The 26,096-nt window shown below is 47.3% G+C and overlaps 1 protein-coding gene across 2 annotated transcripts in view; it reads left to right on the top strand.

Annotated features, from left to right (window-relative positions):
* Positions 1-1,573: 1,573 nt before the first annotated feature.
* CDV3 (CDV3 homolog) overlaps positions 1,574-26,096 on the top strand; it is a 55,738-nt gene continuing 31,215 nt past the window's right edge. For both annotated transcript variants that reach the window (XM_086942063.1, XM_086942062.1), the window contains exon 1: positions 1,574-2,013. In XM_086942063.1, the coding sequence (XP_086798189.1) occupies positions 1,831-2,013 (183 nt within the window). In that variant the 5' untranslated portion in view covers positions 1,574-1,830. The remainder of the gene's footprint in view (positions 2,014-26,096) is intronic.

The raw sequence follows: 26,096 nt of genomic DNA, 5'->3' as shown, positions 1-26,096 counted from the left end.
AGCAGCGGCCAGTACAGTTAAGCGCCGGAGGGGGGATCTATAGACCATAGAATAGAGTAAATTAAATAAATAAAGAAATCATATTACAACATCAGTCAACAACACCCGCACGCCGAGTTTAACTGCATCACCCGCTGCTGCATCCATCCGTCCGTCCGTCCATCCATCCGTCCATCCATTCCCAGCCATACACCCATCCTTTCATCCATCCATCTGTAACTCTGTCCATCCCCAGCCAGATATATCCATCTGTCCATCCCTAGCCACACACACATCCGTTCATCCATCTGACTGTCCACCCATCCCCCCAGTCACACACCCATCCATCCCCCCCACCCACCCATCCATCCGTCTGCACATGCAACCATCCCCAAGCGCACACCTAACCTTTCATCCATACATCCTTCCATCTTCAGCCGCACACCCATCCTTTTATCCAGCCATCCATCCGTACCTCAGTCCACCCGTCCATCCATCTCCAGCCACATATTCATCCCTAGCCACACACACATTTGTTCATCCATCCATCTATCCGTCCGCCCAGCCACCACATACCCATCTGTCCAGCCACCTATCTACCCATCCCTCCACCTATCCATCTACATCCATCCTTCCATCCATCCAACCATCTATCCCCAGTCACACACATCCATCTATCCATCCGTACCACCGTCCACCCACCCATCTGTCCATCCATCCAAAGTGGGGCAAAGTGGTAGGTGGTGGGCCGGGCCACCGGGGGAGGGGGGCCCCCTCCATGTGTTTTGCAGGGGGGGGGGGGCTCAAGTTTCGTTACGCCACTGTGTTGTTGATTCTACAGTTTTCCATACAATTGAAAAAATGGTAGAACCCTAGTAGGTTAGTGTTATTTGGAGCAACCTCAACACAGCTTAAGTAACTATGTTCCAATTTCTTCGATAATGTTTTTTATGCGGACACATTAGGCTCTGTGCCAGCCCAGCCTCGGGCCCGTCTCTGTTCAAAATGTTCCATTCGTTATTCATTCAAAGAAAGTTATATCACACTCTCCACTCATCCCCGTGTCCGCCACCCGGCGGCTGGGAAGGCATTTTTGGCACGTGGAAATGACGTTGGTACTAAGCGCTCCGCCGTAGCCCAACACATGGCTCTAAAATTCTTCAGGTCTGTGCTCCTAATGCAAACTATGCCGATACGAATCTGAGAAAAGGAAATTACACTACACGATTGGATCATATTAGGCAACTTTCTGTGAAAGATAAGGATATAAGTAAAATAAAATTATGTAATTACAATTATTTTTTCTTTTCATTAAACTGGGCATCCTTTATCTAAAATTCTTTATCTTTCAAAACATGAGGTTAATAAACAAAGTCACGCAACGAATAAAACAAAGTATTTTTGTAAAACAAAAATTCAAGAAAAAACACTAATGAATTAACTGCTATCTTATGTTAATTTCTAAATTAATTGAGACAGCGTAGTGTCTTAAATATTGTCATAGTTCTTTCAGGATGGCCGAAGTTTACAGCAAACAGCCTTTTAACAATTCTGCTAGCAGCCATCTTTTGTGTCTATGACATCCACTTGGGTTATACCATATCGGAAACAGAGGGGCGTCCGTATTCCTGCAGAATAGCCCTTGTCTTTAAAACAGGCATGTCACACCCCTCCGGATAAGGTGACTGTTGGTCAGGCCGTGTCGGAGGTGTGAACGCGCTCCGCCTTGAGGCTAGTTTCCCGGCGAGCTGTGCGCGAGGGCCTGCGAGACAGGAAGCGAGGCCGGTCCCATCCCCGGGAGGCAAGAGAGGAACCCGACCCCCGCCGCTGCCGCCCGCCAACCAGTCAGCTATGGCCGAACCCGAAGAGAGGAGCCTCGACGACTTCTTTGCCAAGCGAGACAAAAAGAAGCGCAAGGACAAAGGCGGAACGGGAGGCTCCGGGGCAGCGGGAGCCCGCAACAGCGCAACAGGCGCCAGCAGGCCGCAGCCCGAAGGTGGTCCCCCGGGGAGCCGGCCCGCAGGGAAGGCTGTGGTTAGTATTGTTATAACCTGTGCCACGTTAAGCACGTCTCCACCCCGTCGTGTTTGTTACCGATTGATTGTCTAGGGTTCGGATGGTTTGTGGTAATCGGGACGTAGTCCTGCTTTGACCTGAGGGTACAATAGCGCATGATCTTGGGTACACTGTGGAGCAACGCCCTGGAGTGGTTGGGGGGCTGTGCGAGGGTGACCCCGTGTCATGTTCGTGAAACGATGTTGGATGGCTCAGGGTGTGGAGGATACCAGGGCATCCGTGTTAAGAAACCATGCGTAAGATGTGGGCTTGCTGGACTGTCCTGAGATTTTTGCAAGTGGCACAATGTTGCTAATACATGGGTTGATTATGCGGTCAGTGTTCGGGATGTTCTAGTCGGGGTTGTATACACTCTAAGCCTTAGAATGGCGAAATCTTATTCAGTGAGGTTAATATCTATGAATGAGTTACTCTGCAATTGTAGTGCACCCCAGGGCATATGGGCTCTCATTTGCGCAGTGACCAAAATAAGACCGGTGTTCCTTTCTTGTTTCGCACATTGTCAATTCCCGGTTTAAGTAAACTTTTCGATATGTATTCCGTAGGCTTTGTTATTCCTTTATGTGATTGACGTGCTCTAATAGCTGAGCACTGCCTAATGTGGGGCACAGTTATTTGCTTGAATGGAAATGTGTGTGTATATACACACAAGTTTATTTTCTATTCAGTTAATTGGTTCGAATATGGATTGGAGGTAGAATAATTAGGCTAGTCGTTGGGTATTTGTTGCAAGGTAGGACCCCGGGCCCCTGTCTGACATTCTTCTGTCACAATCCTGATATGTTTATATAGGCATAACACTCAGATCCTAACAAATGCCAAGGTTTCTAAGGCACGTACCATACCACCCCCCGTCAGTCCTTCCACACATGAGATGGCTCCTCCCTGCTGACATACCAAGCAGAAACACCTCTGCTCCCGTCCCCCCCCTGCATCCTGTGGCAAGTAACCCCGACCTTACATTCCAACATAACGTACCACAAAGCACAAGAAGCAGAGGGAGGGATGGGAACCAGGACTGTGCCAGGGTGGTCTAAAACTTGGAGTAATGAATATTACCGGTAAGTAGCCGGTCATTGCTTCCTCGCTAGAACTTCCTGTCATTAAACACACGAGGGATGGAAACCAGAACTGTAACTGGAAGATCTAAGACTCGGAGTAATGAATATTACTGGTAAGTAACCAGTCATTCTCCTAGGTAACACAAAACCCCACAAACATTCCAATTATCTATTGGCCTAACAGCAAAACAAAATACGATCCTGAACTCCTGACCACTGTCTAATCTGGATGTGCCTGCAAAGCAGACAATATACATTTTTCTAGTGAAGACCAGTCCCATACAATTGTTTGGTTATTAGCCATCTTTCAAATAACTCATCAAACATACTAAAAATGCAGAACACATTCAACAGACAAATGACGTGCGACTTTTGTATGGCATTCTTAAGAGTAGCCCTAGCTCCCACTAAGAAACTAGATCCCTTAAATGTTATTTTGAACTGCAGATTTTAAGTTTCCAATTTCATACTTATTTAGTTCTATAATACAACCTCCATGTGTTATTCTTAACTGAACCTATATTCCGATTCAGCACATTCCCTCTAGAGTCGACCAACCTACCAAACGTGAAATGCCACAAAAAAGATAAAGGAAAGAAATGGATCGATATAATACGCAGGAACCGTGTAAAACAGCTTAGCAATGACTGTATGGCTGTTTCACTCCTTTTAATGGTTCTAATCTGGCATTCAAATATTATTTAAACTAACATTGCTTAATTTTACCAGGCAACAATGTCTTTCACGGAGGATATGATTGGTCTCCTCACAAATGCGATATTATCTTCTGGAGGTCGCTACTTAAGCATGTCAACTGACATATAATAACAAACAAGCATTGGAAATGCAATAGGTCTCGCATCATTAGTTAGTGCTTTTAGAATTGTTGGTGTTTTTTTTTGTTGTAAATCTTTAGCATTTTTGTTTCCTGTAGCCAATGCTAAAGAATTACAAATAAAAAAAGCCATAAACATTTCTAAAAGCTCTAACTCAAATGCTGCGAGACCTATTGCACTGTCGGCTGGCGTTTTTTGATGGTGCTGTGCTGGGAGAGAGAGTGGGGAGGGGTTGGAGAAGGGAGGGGGCGTAGAACAGGGGGCGGAGCTATTGTATTAGTGCTCAACCCGTACCTCTGGGTTTTTCAAATGCATTTTGGGTGAGGCTACATAGTAGGTGATGGGTAGAGTCTTGAATGCGTTTAAGCAAAAAAATTCCACGCAGGGCAGTGATAAAATAAATGTACTAAAGTTTAATGTAGGGCTAAATAAATAAAAATTCTTCAATAACAAGTCATGGTTTAGTTATACATAGTGTAGCTCACACACTCGGGCTGTGCATTTGTCCAGTCTTACTACAGATCGCAAACACGACAAGAAATAGTGTCACCTCGGAGACCTAAATGATGTATCTTTTCCTAGATCAGCCCTTGGAGACCTGTGGTGCCTGCAGCCCTGAACAGGGGCTTTGCATTCGTCCGAGTATATATATTTTTTTTGGGGGGGGGGGGGAGAGGGGGAACGATGCAACAAACCCTTAGAAAACACATGTTGATGCCTGGCGCCAGGCAGGTCTGACAAGCACCGAGCACAGCGAGCTGCAGCTGTTTGTGCGACCCTTCTTTCAAGGAAGAGCAGGTATGTGTGATGTGAGTCCGGTTGACCTCGGTTGAGGAACAGGAAGGGGTGTGCATCGTTGTAGCGGTGAGTGCAGTGCTTGTCAGCAGGCTGCGGAGGGCAGGGTCCCGCCGCTGCAGCTTGAGACCAGCTCAAGTGCACCACAGACGGGGCAGGGCTGGCAGCGGTGACCCAAGCTACAGCCAAGGGTCCCAGCAGCAAGGCTCGCAAATAATAAACAAGAGCAATTGTAAAAATGGAAGATGACGCCACAACAAACGTATGATATTCACATTTTCCATCAGTTGCACACACCATGACATCATGAACATGGCAATTAATCCATTCATTAAGGTGGGTTTCCGCCCAATCCTACCGGTGTTATTTGTTACTATTGTCAGATATCTCGAAATGACGGCCCCTCACTATGCACAGGAAAGTGTGTTTATTACTGGGTAATGTTTCTCCATATAGACGTTTACTTTTATTGTATATTTGTTGGAAGGTTAGCGCGCGTGCACACAATGTTGAACTGCTCTGTGGGAAGTCTGTTTTCTAAACAGTTCAACGGTGACAGAATACAGATTTTTGCAACAAAAAAACAAGCGAGAGCTATTGGCTATGCCAATGCTTGTTCATTTGAGCATACAGTGTCCTCCATAATGACAGCCATCAAAGCAGCTGACTATCTGCTGACCGGGTGAGGCAGATGGTAGAGCTTGGGAGCCAAGAGTTAGGAGGGCTGCTTGGAGCATGGACAGACCACTGGAGCAGTGTTTTTGCTGCGTTTGTGGTGGGGGAGAGTTTATAACGCGAATGGGAGCAAAGTTCCAGAAGGCCTGTGCGGAGTATTGCGAGACCACGGAGGACTTTCTGCTGCATTACAGGCATTTCTTTGGTGGTGGGAGGGAAGGCACCCCACTGTGAGATGCAGTGTTGAAGCTGCAAGTTAAAGATAAAGCATGCCGCTCGTGAACCGACCTACAACACACAGCAGTATTGTGGCTCTTTACAAATCAAGTGCGTACCTTAATCTCGTACCAAACGTGAGCAGTGTTTCTAATCTAGTCGGGTCCGCTTCATTTCGCTATAAATCATCACAGAACAGAAATATCCAAAGCATTCGAGGGTTGTTATGGGACGTCACTGCTTGCACTTCTCTCACAAACACTAAAACATGTCACATTATCCGGTGGGTAAAGTTAACAAGTAGGGAAGGCAGAGAAGGGGAGGGGGGAGGAGAAATGCGACACAAACAAGACGGAGGGAAGGAAGATAAGGGGAGGGGGGAGGAGAAATGCGACACGGCGGGCAGGGGAGGGGGCGAGGGGGGAGGAGAAATGCGACACAAACAAGACGGAAGGAAGGCAGATAAGGGGAGGAGAAATGCGACACGGCGGGCAGGGGAGGGGGCGAGGGGGGAGGAGAAATGCGACGTGCGGATGAGGGAACTGATGTGCACGCGCTTTTAAGCTCAATGCGCATTGAGCTTAAAAGTCACGGGCACTGCAAGGAATCGCCACGATTCCTTGCAAGTTAGTTAAAGAGTGGTTAAGCCCCATAGTCTCGCAAGCTCGATGCGCATCGACAGAGACCTAAAAATGTCTGAATTGACAGATTGGCTCAGCTGTCACTAAAACGTACTCGTTCAATGGGAACCACCATTGACCTAGATTTAGCTAATCCAAAATGAGCACCTGTCATCAAAGCATTTAAACAGTTTGGTCAAACCACTTTATAATTCCTTTCTGTTACCTTATCCTTCTAAGGGTCTCCGCTCTAGAACAGTGTACTTTTCGGTATTAAATTTGTTACTTCCCACTTGTCTTTTTAGGTGAGCATTAAAAACAATTTATTTTTCTAATTGTTAAGGAAGGGTGTGATCTGTGCTCAGCCCCTGTCTGTTTTTCAGGGTTCCAAGATGCCCTTCTCAAGTTAACGTAGTGCTTTAGCTTTCTAAATAAGCTTCATTCTTATGTATTCTCCCCCCTTCCCGCCTGGCAAGGTGTTCCAAATGGATGCAGCTGTGCAGGAAAGCCGAAACGGTTGTATGTCTGAAGTAAGGGTGCTTTAATAAACTCAGAATGTGGATCCACTGTAAAGTGTGCTACATGTTTGATTGGGGAGAAGTGGTTATCGGGTACCTCAGTACTTGAATTATCTATGGACCTATTCAGTGGTGCAGTATAGATATTTGACATGGCACATGTGTTGGTATGCAGATATGTAGATTATGGCATAGGTGCTGCAGTAGCAAAGTGCCTCAATCAGCTGTGGTGATAACAGAAACTGGAATGAGAGTTGTGTTGAAATGGTTAGTCATTTAACTTGAGTTGTATGGTGCTTGTTCAATGGTCAGGCAGTTATTTTGGCTACTTAGATGTTTATTTTTACCCAAAGAAGGCATTTTTGAAGAGAAGATCCTTAAATCTTGCCAAGACCACCATCAGTTTTTGATGTATAGTCTGAATGTACTCCAAGGTGCAGTCTCTTAGTTGGTAAACCAATAATAATAATAATACAGAATTTTGTATAGCGCGAACAGCTACCTCACGAGGAGGTGTCCCGGCGCTGCAATACATTACTGTTAGTATGCAGCAGGGTAGTACTGAAATATCATGGCGCAAAAACACGTACAATTAAAACATTTTCTGAAATAGCCCAAACCTCTACGCTTGTGACTTTTTCGAATTCAAACTGTGTTCTAGCATGCACACTAGACTAATCTCTGAATTTTAGAATTGTTGGCTTCACTTGTTTTTCAGTCCGTTAGTTATTTGCCTAGGTTTGTTGCAGATTTATTTTGAAGTATGCCAATTGAATCTGTGGCCTCGATCAGACTTGACATTCAGATGTTATAACAATTTAAGAACATGGTCATCGATCCCCACCTACGGAACGTCATTAACAACTCCCTCGCGTTTGCCACCTTCCCAGAGAGCTGGAAGCACGCAGAGATCACGCCCTACTGAAGAAACCCACAGGGGACCCCAAATACCTCAAACTTCTGCCCCATCTCTCTTCTTCCCTTCCTGGCGAAAGTGATCAAGAAGATAGTCAACAAACAGCTGACCGCATTCCTCGAAGCCAATGGGTCCCTTGACCCATCCCAGTCCGGATTTCGATCCAACCACAGCACCGAGACCACCCTCATTGCAGTCACCAACTACATCAGGACCCAATTCGACAACGGAGAAACCACTGCCCTCATTCTCCTAGACCTTTCAGCCGCCTTTGATAGTCTGCCATTGCACCCTAATAACCCGCCTCCACAATGCCGGGATTCAAGGCAAAGCCCTGGGCTGGATCACCTCTTTTCTCTCCGACAGAACCCAGCGAGTCTGCCTCCCTCCCTTTCGCTCCGCGGCGTACCCAAAGGCTCATCGCTCAGCCCAACCCGCTTCAATATCTACATGAGCCCCCTCGCCACCATTGTACGTAAACACAACCTCAACATCATCTCATACGCCGACGACACCCAGCTGATACTCTCCCTCACCAAAGACCCAGCCACTGCCAAACTGGACCTCCAGGAAGGAATGAAAAACGTTGTGGAATGGATTAAACTCGGCCATCTGAAACTGAACTCAGACAATACGGAGGTCCTCTTCCTCGGACCATCCCCATCCGCCTGGGACGACTCCTGGTGGCCCGCAGAACTAGGCACCGCACAGACACCCACTGACCACGCACGCAACCTGGGATTTATTATGGACTCCTCTCTCACGATGACCAAGCAAGTCAACGCCATCTCCTCTTCATGCTTCAACACCCTGCACATGCTCCGTTAGATCTTCCGGTGGATCCCTACCGAAACTAGAAAGACGGTCACCCAGGACCCCGTCACCAGCCGTCTTGACTACGGGAACGCCGTATACGCAGGATCCACAATCAAACTCCAGAAAAGACTTCCAACGCGTACAGAACGCATCCACACGACTCATCCTAGACCTCCCCTGCCACAGTCACACATCAGCCCACCTGAGAGACCTGCACTGGCTCCCCGTCAGCAAAAGGATCACGTTCAGGCTCCTCACCCACGCACACAAAGCGATCCACGACATAGGCCCCTAATACCTCAACAACCGCCTCACATTCTACACTCCAACTCGCAAACTCCGGGTGAGTAGCGTGCTTTACAAGTGGACTGATTGATTGAGATGCAGCCAATGTATTAGCTTCCAAATGTGACATGAGTGGTACATTTGTTCAGAATGCTACAGTGTAATAACTTGTACAGGAATGAGATCTTTTGTTTCGTATGAATTGAATAGGACGTCTAAAATTATATTCCATTTCATGTTGTTAAATAGTCCATGTGAGGTACTGTCCTATAGCAAATAAGCAAACCAAGCACAGAAGTAACCGTATGTCTAGGAATTTCCTTTGTTTGTTGCAGCTAAAGACAGAACAGTAGCTGTTTTAGTGCACACGTTGTGGTGTTCCATGAGACACATGCCCAGGCTTGCAGAGCTTCCTTTGGGTCTGGCATAGTCTTAATTGGGTTGATGTAGAAGAAGCACCTGGTTTGCTGAAATGCATCGTTCTTTAGAAATGCTTTTGTTACATGGATGGCTTTGGTTATTTTTGTGCGTTGCTAGTCTTTTGCTTTTGTGGACAGTTCAGGATGCTTATAATACCAGAGACCGAATCAAGAGTACCAGCCAAGGTGGCTGACTGGATCAAGAGTGTAGCCTGGAGGAATGTAACCAATATGCCCAGGCACTGGGCCTTGTTTAGTGGGAAATGGGTTTTCTAAAGTCTTTCCTAAAGGTGCCGGATCCATGCCAGATTTGTAAGATAACTACATTTTTTTAATTGGTTTTTGAACACAAAAAAACAGTGATTAGTCCTAGTACAATACATTTCAGTAATGATGTGAAGTCCTGCGCTTGTTTGGATGTTATACATTTGGTGGCTCATGACCCGCGAGTCAGTCTGTCAGTCTGTCAGTCTGTCAGTCAGAGCCATTTGCCCCAGACCTTACAAGATAACTACACTTATCTAACGGGGGATATGCTAAAAATCTGGCATGGATTCTACCCTCCAGGACAGACTTTGAAGAAATCTGTACGATGGGGATAATGCTGCACCTCGTTTTACTTATGGAAAACTGTAGAGGGCAATATGTGTGCCCATCATATTGGGTCAGGCACGCAAAAAGGTAATGGGGGGTGGGGGGGGGATGCTTGTAATCAGATTAACCACTTGCAATTGCTTGGGGTAGCATTCCAAGCAAGAGTTCTTTTGTCCAGTATGCCACCCCAGTTTGGACCCAGCCATATACAAATTAGTATTCACCCTGCTCCAATATGAACAGTCCAGCCCGACCTGCTAGGCTGGAGAGGACCATGCCTGCCAGGTCCGGCTGGACTACTGGAGCAGGGTCAAGACTGATTTTGTATATGCTGGGTCCAAACTGAGGTGCCTTGGGCGGGTAGGAGAACGGGCTGAAATGCTGCCTCAAGCTTTTGCCAGTGGTTAGGCTTGTTGCTAGTATTTCCCCATCACCATTTAAGTGGCAAGGGTATGTCCAGACGTGGGTCCCATGCTCATTGTGCCATTGGTGCTCACCCAACTGATTAGCACCAATCGGAGTAAAATCTGTCTTAAATTGCTTTTATTGATCAGGGCGTGCCTGGCAGTTCGGGCTGGACTGTCATTGGAGCCAGGGTCAAGACAGATGTGTATGTGCATTGGTTCAAACTGAGGTGGCATTGTGTGTATAAAAAAAACGATGCATTGAAATGCCACTCTGAGCAATTGCCATTAGACTTATTGCATGCATTCCTCCCATCACTTTTGTGGGTTTCATTAGGAGGTACAACTTCAACCAAAAGCATAACTGATGTGGAGTGAAAGGCAGTGGTCTGCTACCCCAGAATGAAATTAAACCTGAGAATATTTGCGCATAGTGTGGGTTCACAAGCTTGTTTTGTTGAATTTAAGAGTCCTTGTTAAGAATTCCAGCTAGTTTAACTTCTCCAGAGGGAAATACATGCTCAGAATGGAAGTGGGTAATAATAGCAAAAAATGATGCTACTCCCAAGTGACTATTACCATGGAGAGTTGAGGCTGTAAACGACTTGTTACTTAAGAGATCAGGGGAGCAGCGGTGATTAGATGTATACTTTCATGAGTTATTCTTATTAATTTAGACATTCAAAAACGCATAGTTTAACCTTATTTAGTAACGGCTTGCAAATGGTTGCTGTCTTCTCCCTTCTTTCACCTGGAAAGCTTTACTAATACATATGTGAAGTGCGCAAACTTGTACCACCATGGTAGAATTGCACTATAGTAGTTATTTAATGGGTGGACGCTGCTTGGGTGGAATAAGTGCCTTAACCTCAGTTACTTAAACAGTCACAAAGACCCACATTTATCGTGCAAGTGCAGCTGCAAAGTAGAACGAAGGGTGGGTACCTGGGATGGACCATGATAGGCAGCATAGACCGAGCTAAAGATTGCTCTGTGGTCTTGTATCCGGCTTGGATGAGAGGGGTGTATGCCACCAGTATCCAGGCATTGGCTTTCCGTATCTGCAGTGGTTTCCAGGGCAAAGATGAGTGCGTTTTGGGCGTCCCTGTTATGTGGTTGTATTAACCTCGTAAGGCTTTCAGATTATTGACATTGTCTAGTTTCGACCTCATGGCCTGCAGCTGTCAGCCTTCAACTCACTGATTTATTTTTACAGCAGAGATGACCCTGATTAGTGCCTGGTGACCAATTGTTGTCCATATGTACTGTACTTCTGTTCTTTGAATTTAAATTGCATCAAACCATTTTTTCAGTTCTTTAAAACCATGTTATTTAGAGCGTATAAAATGGTTGCAAAGCTGTGCCCCCTGCATACTGTCCCTGCCAACACTGCTTGTACGCACAAACTCAAGTAGCACCTGTTCCTGGAATGGGTCCCTGAAGGGGATACTGGTTCGTCTCTCTTCCAGCAATGGGTGAAATGCTGCCCCAGCTAGCTGCACCTCATAGGGCAGGAACCCCTCTCTGTCTAGAGTCCAGCATAGAATACTGCCTTGGTAGGGTTCAGTCAGTAGTTTGGACACGATCTTTTATGTTAGACTGTAGACCTGTGCCGCCTTCATTGTTTCTAATGATGACCAGGTTACGAAACAGTTGGAGTGGTCTGATTAGGTTGTTGCCCCTCGTTATTCGTGCAACAAAAAGAGATAATGAAATCTTTGCAATACTAAGAGTTTGCAGGTCACTGAACCTGTTTAAACGGTATTACCTCTTCAAAGCCGTTGGAATAATGGTATTTTTTTAACATGTGCTAGCCTTGTGCTACCACTCTTTGTATATTTTGCTCATGGCCCAGAGTTTAATTTCCCATTGCTGCTCATACCTCCTGTCACTTCGTTTAGTGATTTTTGTTGGATGCATACTGTTTCGAAATTGCCTCGTTTTAATAGGTGGAATTTAATGTATGTGCATTGTTTTTTTTTTTTTCGTGCAAACCTGGCCAAAAGGCAGCAGTGTTCTGTACATCCTCAAAGACCACCATGAAGTCACCAAGTAATAGGGTGGAAGTAAAGATTATGTAAGAGACCCTGAAGAATGACCTCGGTCTCTAAATTGTTCTGGGTCATGTAAACGGTCTTTTGGCCCTCCTTTATTGGATATGTCATACACTCTAGAGGGATTTTCTGAGATTTTGTATGCAAACTATACTTGTATGGCCACTGAATGAAAGAAGCTGATTGCAGTCTTGTTCACAAAGTTCACTTGCTGGTTTGTGTTCAGGGATCCACAACCGTTTTCAGTCCAAGAAAATGGCATTAAATGATCAGTAGTATTTGATTCCAAACAAAATTCAATTCTGCCTCCGTACAGGTTGCTTCAGAGGTCCTCCAAATTGGATGAAAATCAAGTCTTATTTGTGGGCAGGGTTTAATGGTAACCTTGCTAAAGGATTCAAGTTGTGCAGTAACGATCTACTCATTCTGTGTTAGGGACCGTGCTGGTGACTTAACTTTAAACCCGTACATGTTACATTGGCAAACCTGAGCGTTTACGGAAAGAGACTAATCCATTGTTTTGGTAGTTGTAATGATGGTAGGTGGAGACTCCGTGTAGCACAGGTGTTCTTATAATTGTAGTGTGTTCTATTTCTGGGTGTCGGAGTGCTACATATTATAGGTGTTTCTTACGGGTAGCATTTGCAACAGGATTGTAAATGTCTCCTCCATTCCAGGATCTTTTCCATTTATGAACCTCTACCATGCCAGTGTACCAGTTGTTGATCAGCTTATTTTTATTTTTTTAACACCTCTTTTTATTGACAAATCGCGTAAAAGATACAGCTCTCCGTACCCCGGAGGAACTGCGGCAAATACAGTACAGCATATTCAGCTATTTCAGTTTACAATAATATAAAAAAGAACCCCCAGCCCCTTACCCCAACTACCCTGACCCACCCCTACCTATCCCCTGCACGGCGTCTCTCCTGCACTGTATAGAGTGTACATACATGACAATAAGTTATGGAGCTTCTCACTCATGTGCCAGTCACACCCCCCCTCCACATCTCTTGTCGGTGCCGGAGGTTTCAGCCACAGACTCCTGTAGACCGCCCATCTTCTCCAGATTTTATAATGCTTTGTGGGGCAGCCTCTGGCCTCAAATATCGGCCGCTCCAGACCCATGTAGAAGTCTAGGCCCTTTTTCCACACGATCACTTTGGGAGCTCTGGGGTCCTTCCACGCCTGAGCCACATCCCTTTTCGCCACCGTTAGGCCCAGCAGTAGTAGGTGTCTCTTATAGATGTTACCCCAACCCCATCGAGGACATGAAGTAGGCCTAATTTAGGGGTCCTTGGGAGGTCCCAGCCCAGGACTTCCAACAAACAGTTCCACGCCCCAGACCAACACAATCCCACACTGTATGCAAAAAATCACCCAGTTCGTGATTGCATCTCAAACACGTCGGGGACTCAATCAGGCCTGCCCTCCACAGCCTCTTCCTAGTATAAGCGCGATGTAAATACTTAAACTGTATAAGGCGCATGGCGATAGCTGCTCCCCTGGGGGATTCAAGGGCTTCTCTTCAATCTTCCTCCTCCAGTTCCCACACATCTCTCACCCAGTGATCCCGCAGTGTCTGTAGGCTGGAAGAGCAGTGTACAACTAATGTCTGATAATTTCGGGATATTTTCTTTTCCCCCAGGTCCCCCATGAACAATTTCGCCTCGATTGGGCTGAGTTCGGGCAGAGTGTCTAATTCCTTCCGTGTGGGTGCAATTGCATGCCTAAATTGCAGGTACCTGAAGAACTGCGTTCGGGGCATACAAAACTCATCGCTAAGTTCTTGAAATGATTTAAGCGTTGTGCCCTTAAAGACATGTCCCAGTGTGGATATTCCTATCAAGTCCCATCCGTGAAAGCCCCGCAACTGTGTTAGTGCCGGCAGTTGTCCATTATGCCATAGCGGGGTCTCTTCCGTCAGCTTCCCCCACCATCCCATACGACGCAGTGCCTGTCGCCAGATCTGGAAGACCACCTGGGTCGACCTTGGTAACCCCTTTCTCAGCCTTGCCGAGTACAGAATAGTGTGCAGTGTATCTGGGTCCATCAGGTACCTCTCTAGGGCGTATGCAGGGTCCCCCTCTGTCATTGTACCACCATTCATTCAAGACTACAAGATGGGAGGCCTGGTAGTATGACAACAGATCCGACGTCGCCAAACCACCACAATATTTGGACAAAAAACAGGTATGCAGGGCCACTCGTGCCGCTCTCCCTGCCCATAGGAATCAGCCCAGCGCCGAGTTAACCTGTCGGAACCATTGCATCGGAATTGGATATGGGTGATTCTGTAGTTAATATAACAGGCGCGGGAGGGCAACCATCTTAAAAATCGCCGATCTGCCGTAGATGTTAAGGGGCATCTGAGACCTGCTCCTCATATCCTGTTGTACACTATCCCACACCGGGGCAACATTGCGTTCCCAAGCAATTGCCGGTGAGACCGTCAGAAACACCCCTAGGTATCGAAGACCTCAAACTGCAATCTGAAGTGGCGATGCCCACGGCCCGATTTCCATGCAGTTATCCAGCATCCAAAGTGTGGATTTCCGTGGGTTGAGATAAAATCCCGAAACCTCTCCAAAGATTCTCATCACCTCTAGAACCCGAGGCCCGGATCTATTTACATTGGTGAGGATAAACAGGACGTCGTCCATGTATAATGTTGTTCTGTCCGACGGTCTTGTCTCCCATTCAAAGCCCCGCAGCTGCGCATCCACCCGGACCCACGCAGCTAGCGGCTCCATAGCAAGAGCAAACGGGTATGGCGAGAGCGGGCAACCCTATCGGGTGCCCCGTCCTATTGGGAAGGCCGCTGAAGTCGTTCCCGCCACCCTCACAGAGGCCGTCGGATCGGTGTATAGCAATCATATATATGATATAAAACGCAGCCCTAGATTGAGCCGTGAAAGGAGTGCGAACAGATAAGTCCAACTCAAAGAGTCGAAAGCCATGTCAATATCGGCCAATAGCAGCGCCGCTTGGTCCCCAGTCCTACCCATCGCCTCCACTGCTACATATGCGCGTCTGATATTATGTCTCGTCGCTCTGAGGTATAAATCCCGCCTGATCCGTGTGGATCAGGTCCGTGATGTACGGGAGGAGACTATTCGCAAGCGCCTTGGCCAATAGTTTGGCCTCAATATTTAGAAGGGAGATCGGTCGATAAGACTCATGTCGGTCCGGGGGTTGCCCAGGCTTGCAGAACACTACGGTCTCTGCATGTCTCCAGTCTGCTGGCAAAAGGCCATCCTCTCTTGCCTCCTCCAGGGCAGCCTTATAATGCAATCCTAGCTGGAGATGGTATCGTTTGAAAAATTCGCTTCGAAAACCATTAGGTCCCGGTGCTTTGCCGGTGTTAAGTTCCCCCAGGGCAGTACCCAGCTCCTCCGCCGATAGAGGGGTCTCAAGACGCTCCCGTATGTTGTCCGGGAGCGCGCGGGGCGGAAGGTCAGCTATGGACTTGTCGACGTCCGGCGCTGGGAGATATTCCCGCGGAGCGTATTGGGTCGCGAAATAGCGAGCGAAGCTCTCCTCCAAATCCCTCGGAGTTGAGATTGTGGCCCCAGTGTAATCTGAGGCCTGGCAACACTTGTGCCTGGAAAGTGGCTCGACAGAGTCTATATAGCATTGTGCTAGACTTGTCACCCCACTGAAATTCTGCTCCTTGTTGCTAGCCACACCTGCCGAGCCTCATCCATCAGCAGAGATGCGTATGATTGCTCCGCCAGAAGGAGCTGACCCACTTCCTCCTGGCAGCCCGCCACTCCGCATTGGGTTTCCAACAATTCTACAGCCGCTGCGGCCTTTACTAGTTCCTCTTTCCGTTCCCGGCGCGCTGCCGCACACCAGGCAATGTCCACCCCTCGGAGCGTTGGCTTCAGGGCCTCCCAAACCGTCCTCGCGTCGGACACGGTGCCTAAGTTCTCTTCCCAGTAATGTGCAATAGCCTCCCCCATCTTCTGCTGATAGGCTTCCTGCTGCAAGTTTCAAGCTGAGAGGCGCCATCGAAATGGCTGCCTCTTTGCCAAGGGTGACCTCTAACATGACCGGGGAGTGATCCGACAGTCCACCGGTAGGATGGACGGCGAGGTAACCCTATGTACAGCGGCGGTAGGGACAAAAATATAATCTAGTCTTGAAAACGAGTTGTGTACTGCCGAGACATATGAATATTCACGCTCATGTGTGTGGAGATAGCGCCATGTGTCCACCCATCCCATGCCCTGTACCATGTTAGTTTACTGGGTTCGCCCCGGGCCTGAACCGATCCACTCGGCTTTGCATAACGTCGTTCCATTCACCTCCAATCAGTGGCAGCCCCTCCAGGATCTCGGCCCATATCGTGAACATTTTATCAATTAAGGCCCATTGTAGTGGGGGCGGGGCGTACTCACCCCCAATGATCAACAGTTCCGTGCCCAGCATCCCTTGTATGAAAACATATCTACCCTGCGGGTCAATCCATTGTTTCGTGTGGGCATAGGACAGTCTACGGTGCACCAGAATTGCCACACCCCATGATCCCCTCGTAAACCCTGCATGATAGACCTAGTCATACCCGTATCTCTGCAGGCTGAGTGCTCTGTTGCCCAGCAGATGTGTCTCCTGCAACAACAGTATATCTGCTTTTTCCCTTTTCCCCTTTTCCCCAGCCTTAGTACCGCACCCCTCTTAATCTTATCAAGCATGCCCCGCACATTTCAACTCAGCACTTTCATTGAGGCCCCTGCGGGCCTCAGCTCGGGAACCTCAGCCACCATCGAAACGCAGACACATCAGGCATAGTAACGGGCGTAGTGAGCTTAAACACATCAATAGCACCACTCGAGACAGCCATGTGCAGTACAACTCCCCCCCCGCCCCCCCAAGCAAACCAAACGAAGCACCCACGTCTTCAACTCCCCAGCCACCCCCCCCCCCCCCCATTACCTCAGCGACATCATTGAAGTACCTGTCGCGGGATAGAAGGTTCCCAGCCCCCAACGGGAGGCCGAAGATCCCCACCCCAATGGATCCCCATGAACAGTCCACCCAATCCCCCACCAACCCCCTGAAAACTAACTCCAACCTAGGGGAAATCCATCCGCCCCTAAGACAACTCCCTAACCCCCCCCCCCCCCCCCCCCTTATCGGACAAAGTCGAACTCGTGCAGCAGTATCTGTCCGTCTCTCCTGATAGTTCCAGCATTTCGTCCCAACACAATCCCATCCTACCAGACATCACAGAAGTCCAGATCTGCCACCACTTCTCCCTGGCATCGTCCGAATGTTCAAGGATCAGTCTGTGGTGGGTTCAGAGCTTTCTTCTTCCCATCTGCTGCCTCTCCTGAGATAGAGCCCCTCTTAGATCTGGACCTCCAATTGCTTGCACTCTGTGAGCGTCTGGGGGTCTGCCTTCGTGCCCAGCTGGAGGAGGAATCCGTCCCAGCCCGGCGGGGTATGCGCTCTCACTGTCTCATCCGTCCAATGGAACACCTCCTCAGGGGTAGCGAAGAAGTTCGTGTGGGACATATACACTACTCTTAAACGGGCCGGATACAACAAAGCATAAGGGAGCTTGATATCTCGCAGTCGTGCCTTGGCCGCTGTAAAGGATTGTCTCTGCTGTTGTACAAGCCAAGTGTAGTCCGGGAAAATCAGGATCCTGCGATTTTCGTACATAAGTGGTTCCTTTTCTCGTGCTTGTCGCAGGATGGTGTCCCGGTCGTAATAATTCAGCAGTTTTGCGATCACCGGTCTTGGGCGCGCTCCCTCCGGCGGCTTCTGCGTGAGGGCTCTATGTGCACGTTCTACCACAAAGCATTTGGAGAGGGAGTCTGGTGGGAGCCAGCCACTGGGTCAGGAACTTTTCCATACTGCCCTTCTCGCAACCCTCCGGGAAAAGCACAAAGCGCAGGTTGTTCCTCCGGGCCCGCCCTTTCGCATCCTCCGCCTGGAGTGTCTGGCCTTTCTGGATCCCCCTCCATGGCTGCCATCTTCCGCTTCAGGGTCACCACATCGTCCTCCACACCCGAGATCCGTGCCTCCGCCTCCGTGATGCGGGCCACTGCATTTCGCAGGTCCTGGCGTAGTATCGTAACATCCGCTCCCACCGCGCCAATCTTTGCATCTAACATATCCCGGGATTGGGTTATCGCCGCCATCAGGGCTGCATTGTCCGGCCCGGAGCCCTGCTGGCCTCCGGCGTCCCCGGCACCCCCGCTCGGTCCCGTGAATTTGTCTATGGGACCCTGCTTCGAAGTCTCACCTCCCCTCCCGCCTCGTGTCATCGTAAGCGGCAGCTGGGGCACCGGTCGTGGGATGTACCGTCCGGGTTTCGGAATACCTGCACCAGGTATTTGATTTGCCGGGCTACGTCCCCAGGATCAAGCAGGGGCCGGTGTATCGTCTGGTCACTTCTCTGCTCCCACCTCTGAGGATTCCCCTGCGACCTCTACTAGGAGCCCCGGTCAACACTCCGCACAGGCGTCTCTGCGTGCCTCTGGGTTCTTCTGACCCTAGGATGTATGGCATCCACTATACCCGAGGTGTGCGCCCCTGCTGCCTCCTCAGGAGTCCAACCCTACTCGTGGATGGGTATGGATGGCGTCGCCGCAGGTAACACCCTCCTTTACTCCGACCAGTCTCTGGACCACTCAGCCCCACCACAGCAAAGTTTGGTATCGACAGGCCTCCAGGGGATGGTTATGTATCATAAGTCACGGGCCCCAACCAATGCTCCTCGAGCTCCCTCTCCACGATTCCACTCTCAGGTGCCCCCTATCCCAGCAGCAGCTAGTCTGCGGATCGATATGCACCTGTGTCTCCTTCAGGGGCAATCGTCAGTCGTCCACTACCAGACTCCTTCCAGCATCACTGTCCATATATCGCCGGGTCGGAGCAGTTGTCTCCTGGGCCTCTCCACGGTGTCACCAAAATCGACACCCAGGCTTTACACGTGCCGCCAGGCCCAGCCGCTCAGAGGCCTTTTGCAGCTCCACCGCAATGCTCAGGGGCTAGACGCCCCACCGGCGAAGGTCCCCAGTACCTGCAGGCGGGTGCCTCCGCTCGAGTCGCCAGGACGGCTGGGGTCGCTCCTGCACCCCCGGGCCCAATCGTGAAGTTCGGGGCCACCTGCGGCACCTCTGGCCCGGGAGCGCCAAAATCGAGGTCCCGGCTCGACCGCGTCCAGCTAGGCCGCAGTATGGTCTCTGCCGCCGCTAGTCACCGGGAGGTCCCAGCGCCCGGACAGCACCACCGGAGGATCCCTGGGTCAAGCAGCACCCCACTCCGCCGTTTCAGGCAGCGGCATGGGTTAGGGGGATAGGATAAGTTGCCGGATTATGAGCGGGCAGGACGGAGCTCTTTCAGGCTGCGACCGCCATGCGTGCCCGCCACGCCCTAGCGTATTTATTTTTTAAACCCAATTTTACCCTTTCACAAGTTGCTGCAACACATTCACCCGCTAACCAGTTGTTAAAAACATAAATTGCAGCAGTTTTACAACAGATTTGCAAGTTTGAACCTGTTTTTCACTACCGGATGCAAATTAATTGGTGTCAATTGAGCTGATTTGAAGGAATGTCATTAGTTGGCTAGTGAGAGCACTTTAAAAGTGCTTCTCTGGGAAACCTTGGTGGCCCCATCACAAGCAAAGGGTTGTTTCTTATTTGAACAGTTAGTGCCAAAATCTACACGTTTGAGCTATTCATGAGGTAATGTGTAAATCCATGCATCCTGATGTCTTTACATTCCATTGCGCTGAAGTACTTTGTAATCGTCCTTTACTTTCCTGTGACATGATTAGCAGAGCCCAAATAGGGTCATGCTGCTGTTAACTTTTTCCATCAGTGAATGTATTGTTTTATGGAGCAACCTCCATTCTCCAAAGCCCCAAGGAATATTTGAAGATGAGAATTAACCAGAACACTTGAAATGTAAATTGTACATTGCCTGGCATAAGAACAGTCTGAAGTGCAAAATAGGGGTAGAGCACCTTTACTGAAAGCAGCGAAGGGTAGAATGCTACAGCTTGTGTGGATTGGAAATTGCTGGCAAATTTTAAAGTCTAGATATACATTTCTTGGGCACAATTGGCAATACCTCGCTTATTTTTGTTCACAAGCTGTTCATGATTTTGTATCCTCTGTTTGTTTCAGTGAGAAGCTGCTATCCTTTGTTGCGGTTCAATCTCCAAAGGCTGGTGGATAGTGCTGCTGGGTGTAGTGTAAGGGACACAAAGCTGGTGGATTATGGCAGATGACTGATACATCTGTCCTCTTGAGTCGTGGACCGAGGTGTAAACAGTCCTTCTGAAGTTTCTGGTGCCATAGTTCTCAACCCCAAATGTTGAGCACCCCAGATGGTGTCTGCTGGTACTAGGGAATACTTGATTGGCTGAAGGCACATCTGTTGGAGGTGCTGCAAACAATTTTTAAGGCTGGGGTGTTGAGTCACCCTTTCTGTTCCAAAGTGTACTGTTGCATGGGGGCACCTTACTAGAGTCCTGTACTGAGTCGCAGAGAAAATGTGTCCCTCAATTGACTGACCCAAGGCAATGCAAGAGGGACCTCTTGTTGGGGATTTAGTGCTGCTTAAGTCGTTTAAGGCAGTGGCAACTGGATTTCTACCTGGACAGAGGACATCGAGGGACATTGACCCCGTGGCTAGGATCACCTCCCCAAGCTTTGGACCAGAGTAGCCACACAAAAAAACCCTGGACCAGAGTAGCCACACAAAAAACCCCTGCCAACCACATCTACAGCATGTTTGAGCAGTTTCGCCATCCTGTATCCCTTGCATTAGGACCACTTCCATAGGAACCTATAGGGAAAGGATAATAATGCCTGGAACGTACAGAAGACTGCGTTTTCCTCGGAGGTAACTGTCCTTGCTGGTCCCCCGAACTAGCTTCCTTCCTGAGTTGGTTGCTGAAAGTAATGGCATTTATACGTAGCGTTTAATGTGTGTCCACACATACACCCTCCGCAACAATCTGGGAGGAAGCCCCGCGGTGGACCGAGGTGAAAGCGCGAATAACTTTAAAAGTGCAGTGAGAAACAGTTTCTGATGGAGTTGGATTAAAAAACAAATGACAAGATTTCCACTTTTAAAATGGGAAGAGCGCTGGATTTAGTCAGCAGCAAGACTCTCATGAAGGATCTCCCAATTCTTTAACCCCTTCGATGCTGATGACTAGCTCAGCTCGTCATCAGCCACGGTGGTCGTGTGCTGATGACGAGCTGAGCTCGTCATCTAACACGGCTTTTAGAAAAAAGCCGCGCAGCGGAAAAATAACCGCCGCAGCGATGCGGTTAACTGCGTGCGTCCCTTCTTTCTTTATGTAGGTAGCTGTGCTGCTCAATGCCACAGCAATCCAAGGTTAAACAAAACCTACTGGTTCTAAAGGTGCTGGTACATGTATTACATGATGAGGTTGCACAGTCACATCCTATAATATACCCCATTTCCTCACAGAAGGGCAAAGCAGTACTGTATCACTGCCACACCCCTGTTCATATTTCCCTTGTGGTCCTTAAACACTTTCACAAACCTTACCCACATGCTTTGTCGCTGTATTACTCCTATAATTCTTCAGCCTGAAAATTATTTTGCCACCCCCTGTACTCAGTCCGGGAGTCTTATTTGTTGGATTACAATAGAGCGTCTTTTGCCCCCTTCTGCTAGGGAAAAGTGTAGTTTCTGAGATTTAAAAAAACAAACATTTATTCCCCCAAAATGGGCTTATGGGCATTACAGCACTCTACATGTCGCCAGATTCCATTACACAAGGACATTCTTTTTTCCTTTTTAACTTCTAGGAATATTAAATGATCTGCCCTTAAGAGGATGTTACTGTGGCTCCGGGATTCGAGAGCCCCTCTTCAGTTGACATCTTTAACAGATCCACACGCAGAAGCGCATTTGTTCTTTAGAAAAATATATATTTTTGGTTCACTGAATGTTTCCTTGTCACTCTTATTTTCCTGCTACTTATTGGTGCATCAACTTGTCAGACTTTCCAGGGTCAATACCCCTTTCCTTTACTTTGATTGGCTGGCTCACAGTGCTCGCTTTTCAGGCAAGTCCTTTTATCTGAAAGACTGTTAGTTCTAGAATCCTTACCTTAGAATTACCCGCATGGGTCAGACTGGATCTGAAGAATTTTTTTCTCAGCAGTACTCCTGCGCGTCGGTAGGCAGCGTCAGTCAAATTTACTTTATTCGGTTCGCTAAAACCGTAAAAGCATACTACATAAATTTACAATTGCACAACTTCAACAAGGTACAGAAAAAATGGTGTGATCATATACAAAACACATCATGATAAAGTTAAAAATATCAAGGTTAAAAATGATCTAATTCATACCGCTGCTGTCCGAAAACTAGCAATGTAGCCTGTAAATCTCCTTTGCCCCTTAAAATAGGTAAAATGAACCGCCTCCAAATATGGATAAAATGTTCACAAAATAAGGTAAAATGCATAGTCCTGAGTCGAAGAACTATTGCATGAACTAACACCCAGGTCCTCAATCTTCTTCCATCCCTTCAGTTCGGCCAGAAGTAAATGTAGTTGATTGAATCTAAATTGTTCTAAAAGGAAACTGTGATGCTGGTTTGTAACTAGATTTTACAAAATGTTAAAAACTCATCTTTGTTTAATATGGTTGAGCAACTCACTCCTCTGTCCTCGCGCCGGGTCACTCCTTGGAGTATATGTGCATGTTAGAAAACTACATAACAGAACATAAATAGGGTTCCATGGTACTTGAGGTGGACAGTAATTGATGTGTCCGCACCAAAGGTTTTTTAATCTCACTAGCCTCCCTATCCATCAGTGCTACCTGTAAACTTATTTTTAGCCCAGATCGAATCTGCTTTAATCACGTTTTCTGGATAATTAAACATTTCAGGCCTTCCTAGGTTGGTTGCAAGCTTTTTTACGTGGCTCAGCCAAGGGATACTACTTGCATAATCAAGTGCTAAACAATCACATTTTCACGATTCATCCCTTGCTCTGGGTTTGTCCAAATACCTATCCACTTTAATAAGAGTGCCATGCTGATTAGGTCAGATACAGAGCCTAACCCAGTTTCTTGATGGATTATAAAAGAGGATGTTGACTGTGGAACAGATAAGTTTCTAAGAAATTTATTTTCAACTGTTTGAATGTGTCTCGATTCCCTGTATCCCCATATGTCAGATCCACAACATGCTATGGTGATACATTTGGCCCTATAGATGTTAACATTGCTTGCATTGGCTTTGCCCCGATCTGCGGGCAAAGTCAAGAACAGCTAAGGTGGATCTGGCCATAACGTTTCTAGCTTTCATTTGTGGAATCCACGATCCCATTTCATCAAATAAAACCCCTAACTAAACTAATTAACCCATGATATCACATTATTTCCACAAACAAGAGTCTTTAGTTTCCTTGGTTTGCGCCCTAAGATCATTGTGTGCGATTTAGAGAAATTAAAATCCAGGTCTAGTGACTTCATAAAATCGGCAAAGGAAGTTAAAAGGTGCTGAAGGCCAATTGCAGTTCTAGCTATCAAGGCAGCGTCATCCGTGTATAGGGAGAGCTGGGATTAACCGCTCTCCGACACGTTGGATGTCCTTGCTTGCTCCTATTAGGACAGATTCCAAATTAATATACTAGCTTACGCGTTGCTGCGATCTCAGAAGAAAGAAAATTAAACTTATGATAACATTTAATTTACATTGTCATTTGAATTGAAACTTATTAATTTTAATATCAAACATTTTAAAGTGTTTTAATTCTGTTTATTAGTGCTTGTGGATACACAGTATTTGTTTTTCCGTCTGGTGCGTACACAAATAAATCGGAAGGTTTTCTGACGCGTGAGCTGGCCACATACAGTTGTCCATGTGAGAAGCACAGATTCTCCAAATCTAGTCCACACACTTGCAGCAATTGTCCTTGTGCTTTGTTGATGATCATTGCAAAAGCGAGTCGCACCGGAAACTGTAAACGTTCCGTATTGGAAAGATCATGGGGGGCCGATATTTAACAATTACTATTATAAATTTTTTTTTTTTTTTACCAGAAACCTTCGCAGGAGTGTACTCAACAACTTCCCAAAGTTTCATGCCGATTGGATGAATGGTGTGGTATTACATAAAGGACAAACGGACATACTTTCGTTTTTTTTATATAGATAGATAGATTAACTAGGAGTGATGGTAGAATGAATCCCTGTCTCACACCTTTTACAATACGGATGCTGCTGGTAAGGTGGCCTTTTTGGTCGAATCTAACTGGCGGATAGGTCTTTGTGTAAATCTGCCCGAAAAATTACAATGTTCTTATCCAGACCTAGTTTTAATACCAAGTGCCAGAGTTTTGATCTATATGGGGCAACCTTAGATGCCATTATCGCTCAAAATGACAGTGACGATTGACCACTTCCTCCCCGTAGGCTTTTCCGACCGTCACAACATCCTATTTCACATCAACCAAAAACTCTCCAGCCCCCCTTGCTAAACCACCACCCCCCCAAAAAAAAATGGTCCAGAAATCTAACTCAGATTCCTTTAACAGACCTAGACACATAGATACGTGCACTCCTCCCTAGCTTCTCTGATCACCTTTCAACAACAGAACTTACCTCGCAGTACACCTGATTACATCCATCCTCTATCAAATATCTCCTCTAAAATTAAAAAAAAAAGCAGGAGTACTCCATCCAGATCTTGGTTTAACTCTGACATTAACTCAAAGGAGACAACTAAGAGCTACAGAGAGACCATGGAGACACAACCCCTCAGTCACACACAGCGTACAACTCAAAGAAGCTTGTGGGAAGTACAAAAACACATTGAGAACGAAAAAACCTAATTTTTTTTGCACTGCACTGGATAATGCAAAAAACAGGCCTAGAGAACTCTTTTGCATCATTAGACAACAAACCTCCAAGCCTGCTACCTCCGCAATGCAAGCTTCCAAAGATAACTTTGCAATCTTCTTTGAGGAAAAAATCAACAAGATCGAACTTTCACTTGAGATTAACATCAATACCCTCAGCAAGATCCCCCAGCCCGAGATCAAGGACGCCCCATACAAACCTCCTTCAAAATCGTGGAAATCTTTCAGCCCTATACATGAAGACGAGAGAGTCAACCTGATCTCCACATCTAAGCCTACCTCACATGCTCTAGATCCTCTGCCGCCTCAATTGACCAAAAAGCTTAAACTCTCCCTTGCCCCGCTGTGGTGCAAGATCATTAAGAGTTCACTACAATCAGGCATCATCCTGGAATGCCTCAAACAGGGGCAAGTCACGCCACTGCTAAAACAGACCTAGACAAAAAATATCTGAACAATTAGACCAGTCTCAAACCTACCTCTTCTAGCCAAAACCCTAGAAAGATGCGTGCTCTTGCAACTTACCCAACACCTGGATAGCATCAACCTATCTGGCTTTAATAAGGGATGTAGCACGGAAACCGCGATCCTCAACGTCATTGACTTGCACAAATCATTGGATGCAGACAAATGCTGCCTTCTCATCCTCTTAGGTCTGTCAGCAGCTTTTGACACAGTTGATCACATCCTCCTCATTAAGGCTCTTCAAGAAAGGGCAGTCTAGATGAGGTGGTCTTACAAAGGTTCTCCTCCTTCCTCCACAACCGCTCTCAAAGAATAAGTTAGCAAGGAAGTCTTCCCAAGGATCAGTGCTCTCCCCACAACTTTTTAACATTTACATGGAACCACTCACAACCTTACCCAGAAAAGCTAACATCCCCTTTCACCTTTATGCTGATGACACACATCTACCTGGAAACCACATCCACTGACGACCTTCAGAAACTCAATGACAC

Source organism: Lissotriton vulgaris, chromosome 10 (genome assembly GCF_964263255.1).
Source record: "Lissotriton vulgaris chromosome 10, aLisVul1.2, whole genome shotgun sequence".
NCBI classification, from domain to species: Eukaryota; Metazoa; Chordata; class Amphibia; order Caudata; family Salamandridae; genus Lissotriton; species Lissotriton vulgaris.
Note: the sequence above shows the minus strand (reverse complement) of the source record. Positions and strands in the feature narration are given on the sequence as shown.